General features: G+C 40.3%; 1 protein-coding gene across 1 annotated transcript in view; it reads left to right on the top strand.

Moving 5' to 3' along the window:
- Positions 1–19,571, top strand: part of il1rapl2 (interleukin 1 receptor accessory protein-like 2) — a 364,605-nt gene that overhangs the window by 52,214 nt on the left and 292,820 nt on the right. The window contains exon 2 of the mRNA XM_047585925.1: positions 13,427–13,538. Within this exon, the coding sequence (XP_047441881.1) occupies positions 13,448–13,538 (91 nt within the window). The 5' untranslated portion in view covers positions 13,427–13,447. The remainder of the gene's footprint in view (positions 1–13,426; positions 13,539–19,571) is intronic.

Below are 19,571 nucleotides of genomic sequence, written 5' to 3'. Positions count from 1 at the left end.
CACACAGTGTTTTAGTGCGAATTGTTTTTGGTTCTCTGATCCATCTCATCCACTTTTGTTTTCAGCCACAGCAGACAACTGTTAGGCAAAGTTTAGTGACTATCTGGTAAACACAGCAGAGCCTTTAGGAGCTGATTATATTTCCATTAGGAGCTTGAGACCAAAGCTGGGGAAAAGGAGGCTTAGCATGGGAGTAATATTTGCCAGAAACATAATTCCACAGGCAAATAAATGTTTAGCAGCTTGTTTAAAATTGATTTGCTGCTCCCAGATGTGTAATAACAACAGTGATCATGCAATATCACCAGGGAGGACTATGATTAGTCCTTAATTCACTCTGTAGCATGACAGCAAACTCAAACATATGATCAGAGCCATAAATTGTCTCCAGCCACAATGAGTCCTGCATCAGTAGATGGTTCGACCTCCAGACTTTTGATTGACCTCATTCAGACCGTAAATTAACGTCCGTGCTGAGTAATCTGATCGCAACTGGCCGGCTAAAAGTACAGGCACGAATACGTCCAGGAGGCAGTGAGGATGCATTTGAGATCCTATCGCTCAGACCACATTTGGAGGTGGTCCGGGCCTCTCGAGAGCACATTCTTTCTGCGGTGTGAACACAACCTGGGTCACATTAAGCACTGCTGAGTCAACAGGGGTGACCTGGGTTCTGCTCAAGGGAGTTTTTCCTTTGCCGCCGTCGCCTTCAGGCTTGCTCTGGGGGTTCCTGGCCACGTTTCAGACTGAATTTTGTAAAGCGTCTTGTATTGTTATTGAATTGAACTGAGTGTCGCATCGTCAGATTTTTGCCTCACTGTTTGAGAATAAAACATGCAACTATAATCTAAAATGATCACCAGAAAAGACAAAAATAACATAATGAAAGCCTTTCAAGTAATGTCTTTAGTTGTACTAACTACTAACATTTGAATAAGTCTAAACTATATATTATTAGAATGAAATTATTGAAAAGAATTCAGTCATTGCAACAAAAGCAAAGTTGATTTAAGTAACATATTTCCTTAATAATAACCAGTGTCTTTATTTACCTTATATTTTGGTTCAACTGCTTTAAACAACACTACTTTAATTAATAATTAATTAAAGTAAGACTAGAAATCTGTCAATAAACAATAATTAAATGTATGAGCCTGTATAACTTGTTCCAAAATATGCATCACCTCCTTCATGTCCTCGAGCCATGAGCTGTTCATGGTTCTGAAACAACAAATTGAGAAATCAATCAGCAGCTGTGGTAAAAAGAACTCCAAATGATGTTGGTGTTTATTTGTTTCTTAAGTGTGGACACATGGAGATATATATATATTTTTAATGCCAGGTGTGACCACAGGTAGGTAAAACAGGTAGATAGAATGCAAAACAAAAAAAAGGTCTGCATAGAGTCATAGAGTCCACTTTTAGTCACGAAGTGACAGGAGACATTTAGCCTAAATCTGCCAAAGAGGCTTTCCAAGTTTACCAAGCTTAAAAAGAAAACGGTTGTCACAATAGATATTCTCTGCAGCTTCCATAAAGTAATATGGAAAATAAAGAATAAAAACATTTTCTTTTTGAAACACATCACTTATATTATTACATTTGGGTTTCTCAGAAAAGCTCAGGTCGAACTGGAATGAAAATTAAGCCTTTTTTATTTTATCAATGGTTATAATCCAGACCAGTTTATTAAAAACAAGTGTTTCCAGTGCATTCACAGATGTCACATGATGCATTCTGCCTTAACGATGTAAAATATGTTTCTGAAAAACAAGTTCCTCCTTTTCATCTTTCCCTTTTAATGTCCTTTAATTATTAAGGAAGATGCGCACCTAAAAGTATGAGTCAGAAAGGCGGATTGCTGACACAAGCACAGATCGGAATAGACATAAAATATACAACTGCTTAATTGAACCGAAGCTCCAAGCTGCACATGGTGCAAAATCCCATACAGCGTCTGCTGGAAAGGTCAGGCTTCATGCAAGGGCACAGTGACTGAGAAAAGGCACATGGTGGAGAACACGTGGAAAAGATAACCTGTGTGTGCTGGGGATACTCTCTTGTGACTTCTGTCCAATCCTCATGGTAATTATGACCTCTCAACACAGATCCAACAATGGTCTGATCGAAGATTCTCTTTCTATCCCCCACACACACACTTAGGGGATGATGCATTCGCCCAGCTGTCTCACACATGCAACCTTGAAATGTCTCCATGAAACCACCAATATTCAATCACCACTCTCTAGAAAATCATTTCTAACCAGTGTTTTTCTTTAACGACCACGTATCATTTCCTCCTCGAGTTGCATTCCGTCCTGAGCCCTCTGTGAAGAGTTTCGACTAAGAAATGCAATTTAAGGGTTTTTCGAATGCAGACACTGGCGTCGGACATGCCCGTTTGAGCGTTACATAAATAGTCTTGCTTTATAATGTCTGGAATTGTTAGCGATTGGAGTGATAAGCAGTTGCAGCCCCGAGGGCACAACTTGCCATGTTGATGGCGGATGTCAGAAAGACTGGCAAGGCTCATTCAAGTTAACTAGGATGCAAATAAAACGTCCTGACAGTGACGGGCAGAAATGGCAGCTTAAAATTCAGCTGTCAGACCTTGAAGTGAATGAGCTCCAGCAGCAGAAGATGATGGTGGCCTCTGGTCCTGTCAGTTAATAAGAATTGTGTGAAGCTAATCTCCAGCCCTGGACAGCAGACTACACTAAAGCTGCCTGGTCTCTGTCGCTGACTCTTGCTATCGATGGCGTCAGAAAGTGCCATAAACAATTCCAGCCCTCCTGCTATCGAATGTATAGACTGCTGGTTGGGGTAATGATGTGAGAAATGTTTTCTTGGCTTGAATTAGGCCTAATTAGCACACAGCTTCACCGCGCAGCCTGGAAGCCCTTAAACATTTATTTATCAATACATCATCATCCCAAGGTGGAAGTGATCCATGCGGCCATCTTTTGAAAATGTTTGGACCGGGATTTCTTGTGAATGGTACTTGGACATGTACCACCCACTTACACCAGAGCAGGGACCCCCACCCCATAGCAATGATGCAGCCTGACACAGACGAACACAAAAATTAATTTAGGAACAATTAAAAAAAAAAAACATGAAAAACAGCACAAGGTGTTGACCTGGTCTTCAAATTCCCTAAATCCCAAATTGATCAAATATGTGATGATCCACAGAGGCCCCTCCCCTCAGCTCGTACGACCCAAAGACCCCCACTAACAACATCCTGATGAGTCACAACTGTTTTGAAGGCACAAAGGAGAACTGCATAATGTTATGCCTGATTAGAGTATATTAATTTGTCAATACCACAATAAAATAATATTGTTCTTCAAGCAATTCCAATAAAAATGACTGTCTATGATTATGGACAGGTTGGTGGATATAGGTGAAATTCATATAAGAATATTAAATGCACTTTGCCGCTGAGCTTTTGACCACTAGTAGTGCTCATTTTAGGCAGATCCCTGCTTAGTCTTTAATCATATGCATAAAAAGGCACACAGTGGGATACTTAATGGATCCCTAGGGACATTTTTACTTTTTCTGACAGTATTTTTGCTTTATAACAGTGACTGTTAGTACCTTCACATTAAAATCTAATGAGCACATGTGTTTTTCTTATATAGGCCCGACAAATCATCTGTACAATGATGAAATTCATGTTGCTTTGGAATCATTAATTCAAATAAAGAGGTGTTGTTTTGATTCAAACGACATAATTCGACTGAGTTATAACTAACACACAGGTGTTTCCATTGTGTTACTTGTGCACGTTCTAATCAGTTCACTCACATTGGAAGAGGTGTGTGTTGTTGCACGGGGCTTGATGAGTGTGCACCACATCTCACAGATTAGGCGCCGCAGATGGAACGGTCATACCTTTTACGACTCGCCCTGCTTCGTTCAAAGGCAGCAAGTTCATCAACTAATATGTGTCCTACGTTCATTTTGTGAGTGACAGATGCTGATCATAAGCTGCACCTGAGCTGACGAAGTGGAGACGGAGTCATTTCATCCTTCACCTAACATCAGCATTTAGAAACCGGATGTAATTTTTTTTAATATGCGTAGATGTTCATGGTGTATTTATAAACTGGTGTCGATTAAATATCCTTGATGCCCTTAATTATATCAATCAGGGTTAAAGTTTTCCATTTCCTTAATCGCAGCTTCGTGTTTTTATGGGTTCTGCTGAAGTCATTGCTTTTAATTATCTTTTAATCAAATACCTTGTTTGTCTTGCATTTAAACCTGGCAGGGAGCTTCAGTCCACACCAGCTAATCCTTGTTGGATATGGTCAAAAAGAGCTAATAATGTTGATTCTAGATCCAGTTAGTTAGATGCTTTACTACAGTCTTCATATTTAACAAAAAATTAAAATTAAAAATCAGCTTTGCTAGGAAATGACTCGCTAAATAGAAACAGCTAACGCTAATCACAGCGTCTCCTTCATGTACAGTACGTATTATGAACCATTTCTTGATACTCATTTCAGTTGACCTTGACTTTTTATTTTCATGTAAGTTTTGTTGGTGTTGCATATATGCTAATTGTCATCTAATATAACCAACGACTAGCAATTTAGTTTTCAAGCAGGTTTCCATCAGACAAAAACTGGCAATAGTGGGACAATGCTAATGATAAGGAAAGCTTATTTGTAGCCAATTTCTTAGTGTAATGTATACTAGATAGACTAAAGACTTCAGATGTGATCTCCTTTTGGGAAAACTTTGGACAAATGTGGATGTTACTTAAGACACGTACTACCCACCTAACCACTGGAGAGTCCACCCCATAGTAACATAGTGACGGTCCTTGATTGCACTACCCATCCCCAGAACAACAATCTGGTCTGTGACATCAGAAAAAAAAAAAAGATAAAAAAAAATGGAAGGAGTTTACCAGCCTCCAAACTAACCTGAGCTCAGACTGATCTGGTATCTGCAGCACGTGCTGGAACAAGTTCAACTGATAGGACCTAAAACTCCCACTACCAACATCCCAGTGCCCTCAGGAGGTTTAAGCCCATTCCCCAGAAGTGTTTCAGAGGCATGAGGGAGACCTACGTGTTTTTAGGCAAGTAGTTTGAATGTTGTGGCTGTATTTGAATTGCTATTTTCTGGGTGGGATACAAACGTTGGTTTGTATTGTATTCAGTTTTTTGTTTTTTTTGCGGAATATTTTGGTTTTGTCATATTAAACATTGTCTATTTAAATGGACTGGATACATAACCAATACCAAAATGTTCTCATATATTGGCAAAAGCATTTTGTATAAGGGTTCAAAGGTTTTAGGAGGGTAAAAATTTTCCATTCAGCAGCTGAAACAAAGCTAACAATAGATGCAGCGGGGTTGTAGTCGCACGTCTCTTCACAGCTTAAAATTCAGGTCAACTTTGTGAGAACGGTTATGGTTCCTGTTAATTGGGGAATGGGTTCCCAGTTATGAACAAATCTGCTTACCATGACGCACATGTGCTCCGCATGCCTATAATAATATATTATGTGGAAACTAATTACAGCAGTGAGTCATTTGCTTGTTCTGTCATCACATTTGTTTTTGTCCCTTTTGTGTTGTTGCCGTTTTTGCAGATTTCCAGGGCCACCTTTTTGTTTAATGCGACTCTGGTCGTGCTCAGCAGCAGAATTGAAGCCCAGAAGGTTTTGTAGCAGACAATCTGGGAATTTTGGTGAAATGAATACTTGACCCAGAGACTTCAAAAATGTAAAAGTTGCTAAGGATATCGAACGTGGAAACTGAAATACACCTAAGGTTCCTTTTTTCTTTTTTTTTCTTTTTTGTAGTTGTAGACTTGTGAAGTTAAAAAAGTATAATAAAGCATGAAAGGCACCACATGTGTAACATACTATACCTAAATGTTACCCAGTAATGACACCAATTACGCCTCCTCTTGAAGAGATTAAAAGGATGGATATCAAAATTTTCGTAATGATGACAGTGCGGCTTATGTTTCCATGTAAAACACAGACTGCCTCTGTAACCAAACAGCATGACTCATGCAGTTTGGGAGAGACGGATAGTGTGACAGAAAAGGGCTGGAGGCTGTCTTTAATATTGGATGTGTGGCTGAAGCGTCCTAATGGCTTTACACCGGTCTGTTTGGGACAAGAATAGCCCACTATCTCTGTGCGTGTGTTCATGCATGTTTGCCCGAGTGTTTGACTCAGAATAAAAGCATTTATTAAAAGTGACACATTGCTTGCAACTATCACTTTCACACATATCCCCCAGAACTTATTTTTGAAAATTTACAGCTTTCCTTTTTTACAGGAAATATTGTAAAATGTGACGTCAAAAGAAAATGAACGACAATTCGATTTTGCTTCTGCCCACGATATTCACCATTTCCATCTCGCAGACCTCCAAACAAACAGACACCGCACATAAGCACCAGAGGGATGTGGTTCATGGGACGTAGAAGAAAATATATCACACGCTCTCACCAACACACAACAATTCTCATAAAAGCTCAACCTTTCTGAGTGGATGTTATGTGTGACACTTTGCATTATGCACACTCTGACCCTGCTTAGATCTCCCCCGTGCTCTGGTGTTGGGATATCATTATCAGAGACAGACAGACAGAGGAGCAAAGCAACACGGAGGATGAAAGATATGGGGGATTGTAATGCTCTAATAGTGTTTGTTCCGTGCTGCATTCGCCCTCCTTTTGTGTGTGTGTGTGTTAAAACCCCTCACATATGCATTAACCCAAATCTGACACCCACTTTCTTTCTTGATTTCTCCCCCCCCCCCCTTTTCCTTACTTTGTAGAAAGATTCTGTGCCATTAGTTTTGTCTTTTTTATCCTCTCGCCTTTTTACACATGCGCACGAGGACACGCACGCATACATGGCATCAGCTTCCATTTACGTGCTCGCGTTCGCGGTGGATCAAACATCAAACAGGCTGCTGCTCCTGCTGTCTTAGCGAGTGTGTCAGGGTTCATGTGTGAAAGAGGGGAGGCAGAGACTGACCTTGGTGCCTGTGATGGATGTGAGGCAGTGCGGAGGGGAGAGGACAAGATAAAGAGAGCTCAGTGTTTGGTGATGAGGGGGCCTGTGTGAGAGTCGGAGTGTCGGGAGAAGACTGCAGCCTCTATGAGCAAGCCTGCGTGAAAGAAGGACGGCTCAGTGTGCGTGTCAGAGCAGCGAAAAGACTGGTAGTATCCTCACTGTGAACTGAGGCCAGTTATGAAATTATGCATGATAAAATGATTAAAGCTCACTCTTTCTCCCCCTGCTTCTTTTTCTCTTTGTCTTTCTCTGCCAATTGACTTATTTCAGTCTCCCTGCTTTACCAGAAGTGAACTTCTGCATCTATTTACATGTTTGTTCCCTACTCACTGTTGACACCGAGCATTGCCTCAGTGGTACCAGATCAGGAGGGTTTACATTTTATTTTGCAGGTAAAATTAGAGTTGGGGCGGATGTGAAAATAAAATTGGGATGGTTTGGGTGCTTTTTTTTAATCGGGAGATTGAAACAAAACCAAAGTGTATTTATTTGTTCCAAGAATGTGGGCATATGCATTTGCGCATTGAATGTCCACGGCTTGTGCAACGCTCACTCCATCTGCCTTCCCAAGATGTCATTAAATGGCTTTGCGGTAGCTAGATGATGATAATAGATGATTGTTGTGGTGGTTGGCTCCTGCTGAATCATTTCTGTACTTCAAGTGCATGGGCTGGAAACCATCGGCAGTATCTGACACTAGCCAAGTCACCTTTATGCAGAGTGTGACATTGCTTATAATACTCATCATAAATGAGGAAAAGTAGTCTCAGCATAGCAGTTTTCCATAGAAATAGTCTAGGTAGTGACAAGGATGTAAAAACAAACCAGCCAGACTTGTATTATTATGAACCAACAGCTACGTCTTGGCAGATAACTACACTAAGGTGGCTGGATAAGTAACCTACATCTGGTATGTGGTAACCATATAGTGAACTATATTGTAAGAAATGTGGTAGTTGTAAGGTCTCATGGATTTGCTGTTGGAGGCTATTACACAGGCAAAATGTTGTAACACTGATACAAGGATTTTTGTTGATCACCCGGGTCCAGCAGTCTCATTTTATCGCGTTTAAATAGGTTTATGACCTTTTGACTCTTTGAGTGGTAGCTGTTATGCGCTAAAATTTAAGGTTAGAGTCATTAAATACTTAGCACCCTACAACACAGCAAGATGACATTTTGATAACTTTAGTCGCTGTATGTTTTGCCTCCAGGTAACCGCTGTAAAAGGTGTTAAAGCCTTTGGAATAAACAGATTTGTTGCTAGGTAACAGTATCTATAGCACAGTCAAATCAAGGTCAACCTCTTACAAAAACAGGAAGGACTTCAGAATTACAAGCTCGCAAAATGTCACGAAATTAAATTGAAAACGATTCCCCATTTTTAACTCCACCACCTCTTTGCACCTTGCCTACTCTTCAGGATATTGGCTTGACTCAAATACTGTAAAACATGACACAATGGCTAGTTGTGTTGTTTGAATAATTCAACCAAACATGTTTGTATTCCAAACCAATTATGACTGCTAGAAGAAAAAGAGGAGTAAATTATAAAGGGTTGTAGGCACAGTTATCGTCCCATACAAAATTCACACTACAAGTGACAAAAATACAAAGCATGGCCATGACCTACATTGTGTCATTAGTTGTGTTCTATTAGAGTGTTGAGGCCATCTCATGTTTAATTTGTTGTCCACTCAGGCTCAGGATTCAGCAGCTGTGTATTGCTTCCTATTCCTTTAACATTGAATTGCCTTGTAGCCAGTTAGTGTATCTCTGGTAGCCTGGACAAACAAATGCAACAATAAGAATTTGGGCCTTTGGCTAATCTACATCGTCAGGCAGCTAATACCATTTTACAAATGTTCGATGAACCTTGTTCCAGGTCGATGGCTCTGAAAACTGGACAAACATCCAGTGTGCCATTCTATCAATTGCTACAAGCAGCAACGAAAATGTCACATACATAAAAATGTAATGTAGAAACATGCTTTGGGTAGATGTTTCCAGCCAGGATTGTACAGATTAGAAGAACACATGCACACTAACTCACAGCCTTTAGCGGTTGATTTATGCCTCTGTTTTCAGACTAAAAGGTTCAGAAAGTAGATTTTAGAAAAAATAACTCATCCTCTACCCTTTCCAGTGCTACGGGGCCTGAATGTCAGCTTGCTAGTGTAGTAAAAGTCTGCACTTCCTTTGCATCACATTTATGAGGGAACATCTGAACCTGCTTTCATTATATCCTTCATGGGTTGTTTTAAGTTCCTGGAAGCATGATGTCTACCTGCAAGCAATGATCACTCCTAAATATGTTTAATTTATTTTCATATCAAGCTTTTGTGGTTTCTGAAGAGACTTTTAGCGGGACACTGGAACTTCACCGGGTCTACGTCCATGTTTTGTAGCTAACTCTGAAACTCCATGATGGCAGATGCAAGGGGAAAATATGTATCAAGCATGCACGGCCTTGAACACTTCTCCTTTTTCTATGATTGTGTTGTGACATGTATTGATAACCCTTGGAAAGATTCATCACATGAAACAGCACAACAAGGTTTGCTTTTTACATTCAAAAAACAAAACCAGTGTATGCGTGAAGTAGCCTGGAGGGGCTGTTCAGTCAGTGCCAACACATTCCTGAGTTAGGAAGATGTTTTTTGACATGTGAAGAGCAAAGAAAACAGTTCAGGAGGAGAGTCATGACTACCGCACACATGTGCAAGTCGGTCACAGAAATGTCATTATTCACTTGAAGTGTACTGTTGGTTGCTGGGTAGTAAAACTGCTGCCAAGTTTGAGTTAGGGTGACTTGCATCTTCCATGTTTCTGCGCCTGTTTCCCAAACTTTCCGTTGCTTGATTGTTGTTTTGACTTGGGAACAAGTTCATGTAAATGGTAATTTTTTTTTAAATACATACAAATGATTATGCAGATCAACACCAGATTTCAGGCTCAGTCCTGGCAGGGATTTCACATCACTGCATCATTCAGTGATTTGATTGGCTGTACTGAAATTTGGCCTGTTTTCTGGTCTTATAGTCCTCCAGTTGGAGCACTTGGATTAGCTCGTAACTCTTCCAGTACAATATTCAATCCATGTGTTCAATTTTTGAGGAATTATATGGTTTATAAAATGCAAACAACAACAGCAAAAAACAAACAAAAAAAAAAAATTAAAGGAATAACTCTACTTCCAAGGTGCATTTCGCCAAGAATAAGGTAATTATCACTTGAACAATGTTGAAAACCCGGTCGGCCGTTATTTATAGAGCTGGACTAAACTAAATGAATAAATTAAGTGAAAATTTTGCAGAACTTTAAACTGCATTTTGTATAATTTAGCAAGAACTTAGGAGATGCTTTGAAAAAAGATTCTGAACAATTTTGAACTGTAATAAAAGAAGCGGAAAAGATTGTTAGAAATGTAGATCTGAATTAATACATATTAAGCACAATTGTTTCTGTCATTAAACAGTGGGAACACGACTTAGCATTTGCATAAAACATTTGTGAAGTCTGTCTTTTGGTTATTAATTTTTTTTTACAAAGTCAATTATTTAGTTTCGCTCAGCAATATAGTTTTTGACTGGGAGCCAAAAAAAAAAAAAAAAAAAACTGTTACTGGTTTGACTTGTTCCAGACAGGTGCATCCAATAATCATAATAATACTACCTTCTTATTGAGTAGCAGTGCCCTGGTAGTGTTTGTGCTGGCTCATTGGTAGACTCCATAGAATACAGGTAACATTAGCATTATTAGGTGCAGCTGTGCTCTTCCTGTTAGGACAAATGTGTCCAAATATTTGCGGGGAGGAAGGTTCATTAAAAGGTTTTGTGACTTTTCACTCAACCAATATAGACTGTGCTAAATGGATCCATTAAGGTGAGTCTTGATTGATCCCCAAGTGGAAGTGTAGGTGTAGGTTACTGCTTGTATTGAAAAGAGGAAAAACAAAACAAAATACATTATAGTTTAAGCTACAAAAAATGTAGTCACCATACCAAGCTCAGTTAAATAGTTATGTAAAAAATGAGTTAATTGAGTAAAGAAGGAAAAACACCTTGTTGAATGAATGAATGAATTTGAATGACAATTCCAATAGGAGTATTGTTTTTTAAAAAAACTTAAACTGAATGACTTGATAAATAAGGACATTTCCTTTGCTACAGAGGGTATATATTGTCTTTTAGGAGGGGAGGAAACTCAGCAGCAGTGCTAATATCAGGCATAACATTATGATCACCTTCCAGTATTGTGTCAACATTGGTCTACCTTGAGCAGTGTCATTGCTATGGGATGGGGGTGCCTGGTCTGGTCTAGGTGGGTGGCACATATCTAAGTATCATCCACACGAATGCCAAGTCCAAAAGTTTCCCAGCAGGACATTTTATCACAATGTGGTCAACGTTATTTACTTCTCCTGTCAGTCATTTTGAGTTGGGTCTGAAGCCTAGCAAAGGAGAACCAAATGTTTTTGACCCAAGGGGCATACGACGCCTTGATGTTTGTGTTCCATAAAATGTCAAATGTCTGTTAAGACTTCATGTACTCTGAAGTAGAAATGAAAACCATGGTGTCATAAGATGCCGCTAACCTATTCCTCCACTTAAATTGATGATGAACTAGCCCAATTAAACACCGCTTTCAACACCCCCTCTGTACTCAGTCAAAGATATAACATAAAATATGTATCACTCCTTAACACTGCTGTCCACGCAGTGTTGATTTAAATTGCATTTGAACATGTATTTGCTATCCAAAACCTCTACAACTGAACACACATGATACACAGCATGACATGATGCAAGATTTTGTTTCCTTAGTATGCCATCTCTTCACAAAGGTGGTTATTTCGCAACGATGCAAATTTGACCTGACATACATTAGCAGAGAACGTTTCCCTTTAAACATTTTTAATTGCATCAAACGTAGATCAAGGGAGCACCCAGAAAGATGTATGACCTCATGCTGTTTACCTAAGCTTTTATCTTTTATCTTTTATTTACTTCTGACTGACAGAATTACTTGAACCAATTATGGGTGTTGCGTAGAGAACAAGTACACACAAGATAAATGCTATGAAAATGTTTTTTATTGGATATCCATTTACATTTTGTTCTCTTTTATGTAAGATGCTCTCACCAGCATTATTGGATGCACTTGTGTTCTTTCTTCCTGTTGTGATAAATGTCACTTAATATTTGTTGGGAGGGAGGATTATTGGGTGATTTTGTGTGATTTGTGACTTTTCTTCGCAGCTTATCTTCATTTGCGGTGATGAAATGTCTTTCCTTCTAAATCATTAAACAAATGTTTAGTAATTAGCAAGATACTTCGAAATAAAATCGAGATGACTAATTGCCACTGGGAAATGGGGACAATATGTGTTTGTTCCTTATGTTTCCCCCTTGTTCTAGAACCCCATGTCGTCACTGCATGATGGTTGGTCACGTTCTATGTGTTGATGGAACATGGGGTTTCATAGTTTCAGATCCTACAGCTTTGGGTCAGAACCTTTGTTGATGGAAACACTCAAATAGCTTAAATTTAGGTTTGCAAAACCAGAACGGAGTTGGTTCTGTCTTGGTAGAAAGTATAATTTAACTGTGGGTGTTCAGGAGGTCAACAATAAACTCATCATGTGCAAAATCAAGTGCTTTTTAATTGACACTACATTCAGAGGAAATGGCCTTCCAGAAAATACTCCTATGATACATATAATAACACAATACATATATAACACTTACTACTTATTACTGTTGTTCACCAACCGCGCTGCCATAGCAGACCAGGGAACAGTCCAACAGAAAAAGGAATAAGTTGGAATAAGTGACGCCTTTGTGTATGACTTAAACAGGATAGCGCTATGAATACATTAGGTCTTAAACAAACTAGATGGCTCAAAGATGGTTCTTCAGTCCATCCAAACTACTCACCCAACACAACAGCCAAAAGAAATGTAGTTTCTTTTTGAAAGAACAAGGCTGACTGTATCTCCAGCTTTCCAGTCCTTATGCTAAGCCAAATTACTGCAGGTTCCAGGTTGTTGTTTAATGATGGGCCTGAAAGGAAATGAGAGGACCAAGACGCACCAACAGTTATTTGTTCTCCAAGGAGGTCAAAGGTCATCTAGAGAGCAGCAGCCTTGTTTCAAAGGAGAGTTGAGCAGAAAAGAGGCTTGCCAAATTGTAAATTAAGCATTTTTACTTGACTAGACCTTAAAACTGGAGGTGGCCACTTGGAAAACAACTCATCTGATATTGTGATTTCTGGTGTCATGGCAGTGTGTTGCTCGTTTCATTTAAATAATAATCCTCCTACGTTGTCTAACTTTTTGTCCCCGCTGTGTCCCTTTCCCACAAGGTACCACTGGCGGGTAGAGACATGAAGGCTTTATCCCTCCTCTTCGTCCTCCTCTTCCTCCTCGCCTCAGGAGTCTGCGACGACGTCAAGTACATCTCCAAGAGGAACTCAGGTAGGATGAGGAGCCTTGGCGTTTTCTGTCCCTAGACGAACTCCGTTCTGTCGAAAATGAGCCTCTCTCTCCTTGAAAGTTCCCAAGCCTTTTTATTTCCGGGGAGCTTTTTGTTGCTCGCTCAAATTCCCTTTGTTTTTGTTTCTTTGTTTCACGGCCATCCGTTTTCATGGCGAGCAATGTTCAACCCTCTCTCGATAATGCTACCTCTTGTCTTTTCTCATTCTACTCCCCCTTGTTCTTATTCTCCCTTTCTGTTGTCAAATACATGTCCCCCCTCTCGTTTTCCCTGCCAATTCTCTCCCCTTGTGTCTTTTTTCTTTTTTTCTTTTTTTGATGCGATGGACAGATATGAGCCTCTGATTTGCTCTAGCCAGTTCTTTCGTTTCCACAATCGCCACCTCTGCCTCTCTCCGATAACGCTCCTCTCCAAACTCTATCTCGGCTCTCAGATGGCTGTCTCTCCTATTTCCATGCCTCTTCTTTTTCTGCTGAGGGGGTGTAATGATCAGCCCGTCTGACTGCTGCTGTCGTTGCTGCTGCTGCTGTGCTCATTTGTGTATCAGCAGGCCCGGTGATGACAGATCTGCTGATGGTCTCTTATTCAAAATCAATTTGTTGTGTCTCGCTGATCGGCTTGACAGAGAGGGTTTGATTGGGATATTGATGCATGGCGTTCGGTTTCAATAATGCCCCGTGTACTTGTATACTGTACAGTGAATTAAGTACGTGTGAGCTGATCTATACCTTCTCTGCTTAGCATTGTGATTCGTTGTCTTCGCTGCCTTTTGCCTTTTAGATTTTTCTGATCTGCAGTTTTTACAAGTAGACTTTCTGTAATTAACATTTGTAATTGTATTACACCGCGCCAAGTTCTGCAAGTGATAAAAGCTCAGAAATTACTTAGCAATTTTTAGCAAACTCAGGTCATCTAATTATAACAATCCATTTTCAATTGATTCCCCCCTAATGCAATCCTCGATCAAAATCACACTTGCTTAAAAGTGAGATGGTGTATGGTCCTGGCACTTTAATGAGGGAATATGAGGGCAATCATGACAATCCCTTAGAGATCCTTTGAAACTGACATAAAACAAATGTGAGGCCTGTCAAAATGTCACTCCTAGTATGTTCTACGTGGCAAAGCTTCCAGGCTATAACAGCGTGGAAGGAAAAAGTGATTAGTTTTATATTTGACAAATAGACCAAAAGCTGGAGTGAAAGTAACCCAGTTGTGTTGAATTTGAACTTTGTGGAAGGGATTCAGAGCGTTCGCCGCACTCATTCTTTGCTCATCTTCCACTTTGTCTTTTCTCACCTCTTTCCTTCTTCACGTCTGTGTCTCTGGCACGCTCGCTCCTCGGCGCGTTGCGTGGGAGAGCTGGTGGGAGTTTTTGTTTGGTTGTATGCCGCGTACACTCGTAGGCATACCTGCATGTGTGAACGGTCTGCTTCTTGCCATATTGAGCAGCGACTGTGTGCGCGCGGATGATGCGCGCATCCAGGTTTTTAAGTGTAAATGTGCGTGTGTGAGCTCCTTGAGTGTGCTTCAGTGTATATGCTCTGGATGGTGGCTCTCCTTCTGTCTGTCTGTCTGTGTGTGTGTGTGTGGGAGAGGTGTGCACAGAGCAATTATGTGATCAGAGCAGAGCCAAGCGGACATTTATGTGGGCGAGGACTATGGTCGGCCAAAGATAGGCTGTTAGATCCTTCCCCTCGCTCTCACTGCTTGTGTGTGGAGATGGACGCCATATGGACAGGATCCGCCTTTTCCTCGTGTCGGTGTGTCCGCTGAGAGGCATTGCTTTGATGCAGGGTCTGCTGCTGCAAAAGGGCACAACCTGGATGAGAGCAGCGTCAGAATGTGATCAGAGGTTCTGTACACAAGTCAAGGCAAACGGTGCATAATAAACTCATAAATAAACTACAGAAAAACATACAATGTCAGCGTGAGACAAGCACCTGACCTGAGGAACGAAGGCCTGTGTCCGTTCTCTGATGAGTTACACCTGCTTTGGAGGCACAAGGGAGACCTACGAAATATTAGGAAGGTGGAAGGTGTTACGCCTGATATACACTTATTTTGCCAGGTAACAAAAAGAGTGTAGATGTAGGTTCTTATATCATGATATATTAAGAAACAAGCCGAACCAAAGCAGCTCCGTTGTTTGTCTCCCGAAGATGTTTCTCCATCTAAGTAGCTCGTTCAGTTCTAAAGGCCTGGTGGAGAGTCTAGTGAGGGTTTAAATGAGAACATCTGGGGGTGTTGCTCATCATAAACTCACATGACTGGTGTCTGGTAATGATGTTACAATTAAATAATGAATGTAAAGTTGAGTATGTGTAGAAAAACAAAATCAGGTCATGAGCAGTCATTCAGATATTATATTGTATAGGGGGGATTTAACCACGTGTCCTTTTCAGAGCAGGTATTATCAGTAACAAACATTTTTATTTCTCAATTTGTTGGAGATTGACATCCAGTATCTTATGCGCACTCTGTCTTATCTTGCTTGCAGCCCGCTGTAAATTCTCATTATAAACGACTTGTGAGTGAGAGTGGACGGACAGATGAGCCATCTCCAGAACTTTTCTTCAGAAGTTATGGCCCTAAGAGTTCTTAAGCTGTGGGCACAGCCAATTAATGCCATTTTCTCCCCTCACAAGCAGATTGCCCGTTTCTGAGAAATTTTCTGTCTTCCAAGTTCAGGAACTTCTCCTAAAATAATATTCTTGTGAACGTTCACAGCCATATTGCCTCATCAGTCCTGACTGTTGGACTGTTAACTGGATGTGCTTTGAGTGTTGTGAATGTTTTAAATGAGCTCATTCATGAGTAGCACAAAAACAACCTCCTCATCAGCAGCAGCCTCAGGTACATTTTCATCTACAGAGCTGTTGTCATCAAAGAGAACGCTGCTCTGAACTAACCGTCTGCAGAACCACCATAAGCCAAATACACACAGTTCTGTGTCATTGCCATTTAGAATAACACTGCTGCTGGAAAAAAAAATTGGCAAAAAAACATCAGAAAATAATCATTATTTCCCACCGGAACATCTTTATTGACCCATAGTTTCAGCAATCGGGAGCTACGTGATTAATTGAAATAAATAAATTGATTAGGCAGAGTGTTAAATTGTATTTTCTCCAGTCACTAACCACTGAAAGCTTTCCTCTGAGGGTTGTACTGTTTTCTTTTTGTTCTCACAAACCTTTTCCACCCACAGAATGCTGATTATTCCACAACAGAGACTCCGGTGCATCTCACTTCATGCTGAATTGTACATTCAATATATCATTTGGTTGAAATATTTCATCAGTTTTTCCGCAGCTCCTCAATCATGTCAGCATCAGATCTTTCTATCAAGTTTATTCTTATTTATCTGAAAGTCTAGGCTGTGAAAATCTATAAATCTTGTGGTAAAAGTTTTCTTTACAGTCCTGTTCAGTTTGAAAAGTTTATGTAGCGGTGCATCTTCAAAGCTCCCTGTGAGGAGTCATCCGATTACTGATCACTGATTATCTTTAGAAGGTCACGGGAAGCAGGAGCATAACCCAGGAGACACGGGTTGACACTACGCAGAGGTTGCCAGTCGATCACAAGGCTAACACAAAGAAACAACTATGCACACTCACATGCACACCCACGGTTTTAAAATAATCAATTAATTTATTACAATGCATGTCTTTGGGGATGTGGGAGGAAGTGCCTGCAGAAAACCCACCCAGTCACAGAGAGGACACACACAAAGGTTCAAACCTAGAATCTTTGAATCATATGGTTATGAGACGACACCAGAAAATCAACTGCTACATTTACTGTACGTGTCCAATCAGGCATGAGCACCCTCCTTATGTTGTCTAGGTCTCCCTTGTGCCTCCAAAACCGCTCTGAATGATCAGAGAATGGACCTGGACCTTCTGAGGGTGTCCTGTGGTGTCTGTCAGCAGAACGTTGTTAGTGGGGGGCCTTTCGGTCCTATGTGGATCACTAACTAAGTTGGGGATTCTATTGAATTTGGAGGCCAGGTCAAACCTTTGTGCTGTTCTTCATGTTTATTTTTAATTGTTCCTAAAGCGTTTTTGTGTGTGTCTGTGTCAGGCTGCATCCTGCTGCCATCAAGCAGTGTCATTGCTATGGGGTGGGGGTGCCTGGTCTGGTCTAGGTGGGTGCTACATGTCGAAGTAACATCCACATCGATGCCAGGTTCAAAAGTTTACCAGTAGAACACTGAATTGCTACAAGATGGTCAATGGTATTTAATTCTCCTGTCAGTGGTCATAATGTTATGTTTGATCTTACAATCGTGTTTTTTAAGGGTAAGTGCACTCAGCACAATGGACAATGGATTTTTTTATTTGAAAATTAGCACTTTATTTTGTCGATTCAAGCGAGTCACTTGAACATTAGCAGTTCACGATAGTAAAAGAAATTGCAAAGTTCACCTAAAAGCTGAGTTTATATAATAATATTCATTTTTTTAAAACACCCTTTTCACATTTCTAATGTTTTATCGTGTTACTTATTCTGATTTAACTTTGATGCCAAGTATGATTCATTTTCATTCCCATCAAACCTTTCAGTGACCTTACTTTTTTCACCTCTCTTTTGTAGTGTTACATCGATGCGCGCCTCCATTTCCAAAAACATTAGTCAGGTACAGGATTTTTTTTTCTTCTTCACAGCTGGAGGAAAAAAAAAAATATCACATCACAGCATGGCTAATGGTGTTGAAGTAACTACCTCTACACACAAGCAGAACACTTTCTTAGATTAGCCCATTTTACTGAAAGTGCTAATGAGCTCGACGGTCGCTGCACAGGCATGACAGAGCTTGAAATAATGCCTGGGAGTCATGCAGGCACGTTGGTTAATATCGGTGCTCGCACACTGGCCACATTCAGGGGGAATCACACATACCCTCCCTCCCGAGCGCAGACATTTGAAATACCGCATTCACACATACATGCACATTCACATATATGTTTTAATGTATTAAGACCTGAAATCTTCCTCTCGACGCGACGCTCCTCTCCCTTCCTCTGTCTCGGTCATCTTCTTCGAGGCCGGGTCTTAGCCTCTGCGTCACTCCAGACAGAACCAATAGATTAACCAAGATGGCGCGCAGCAAGATAATACCAACTCTTATCTTGATCCCTGCTGTTCCGATTCAACAAAAGAGGGAGGAAAAGACAAACAAACAAAACACACACACAGAGAGCGGGCCTCCATAGATATGTAAATACTATAATATCCTCCTCCTTTGGAAATTAAATGTAATCCAATATTTTAATTCCAATAAATAATGAACATTGTGACTAAATTTCATCCATATGTTATACTTTATCACTTCTACGCTCTGCCGCTCTTATTTGTGGCCGTCTACTTTATCGTAAAGGTCTTTAAATACTGTGCCGATGCAGATGTTTTGTCAAGTACGTGTTACTGAATATCCTAGTATGCACTATATTCATCCGTGTGACTCTGTGATCAAAGTGCGATTAGACCTTCGTATGATCAAATAGCAAATTAACTCCAAGCATGCACAGCAGGGGAAAGATAACAGAACATGTAGAAAGGCACAGACTGATACTTCAGCGTGAGAGCTGCCGCAACGTACAGACACTGTGCATGTGCAGCAAAGGACAAAACTCATGTACAGATTACACACACACACACACATATTTAACTGCACACAGCAGCTGATTTTGCATTTGAAAGCATCTGAAGTTGAGCAGATTTTTAACTTTTGCTGCAGACAAATTTTCCACAGTAAAATCGTTGACGCACTCGGTTTTCACGCTTGGCTTTGGTCGACTTTGATGCAGTGAACACGGATGTCAGACTCTGTGAAACGGGAACTTTACCAGAAGAAATCTACATTTAGACACATTTAGCAGTTCAGCTTTTTAATATGGTGTCATTTATAAAGGGGTGTTTAAGCTGTGATGAATTAGTTATTAGTGGGCTATAAATCATTGACTAATCCTTTATAGATCAGTTATAATTAATAAGAACAACTTTGGAGT

The sequence above is a fragment of the Mugil cephalus genome, chromosome 5 (genome assembly GCF_022458985.1).
Source record: "Mugil cephalus isolate CIBA_MC_2020 chromosome 5, CIBA_Mcephalus_1.1, whole genome shotgun sequence".
In the NCBI taxonomy this organism is placed as follows: domain Eukaryota; kingdom Metazoa; phylum Chordata; class Actinopteri; order Mugiliformes; family Mugilidae; genus Mugil; species Mugil cephalus.
Note: the sequence above shows the minus strand (reverse complement) of the source record. Positions and strands in the feature narration are given on the sequence as shown.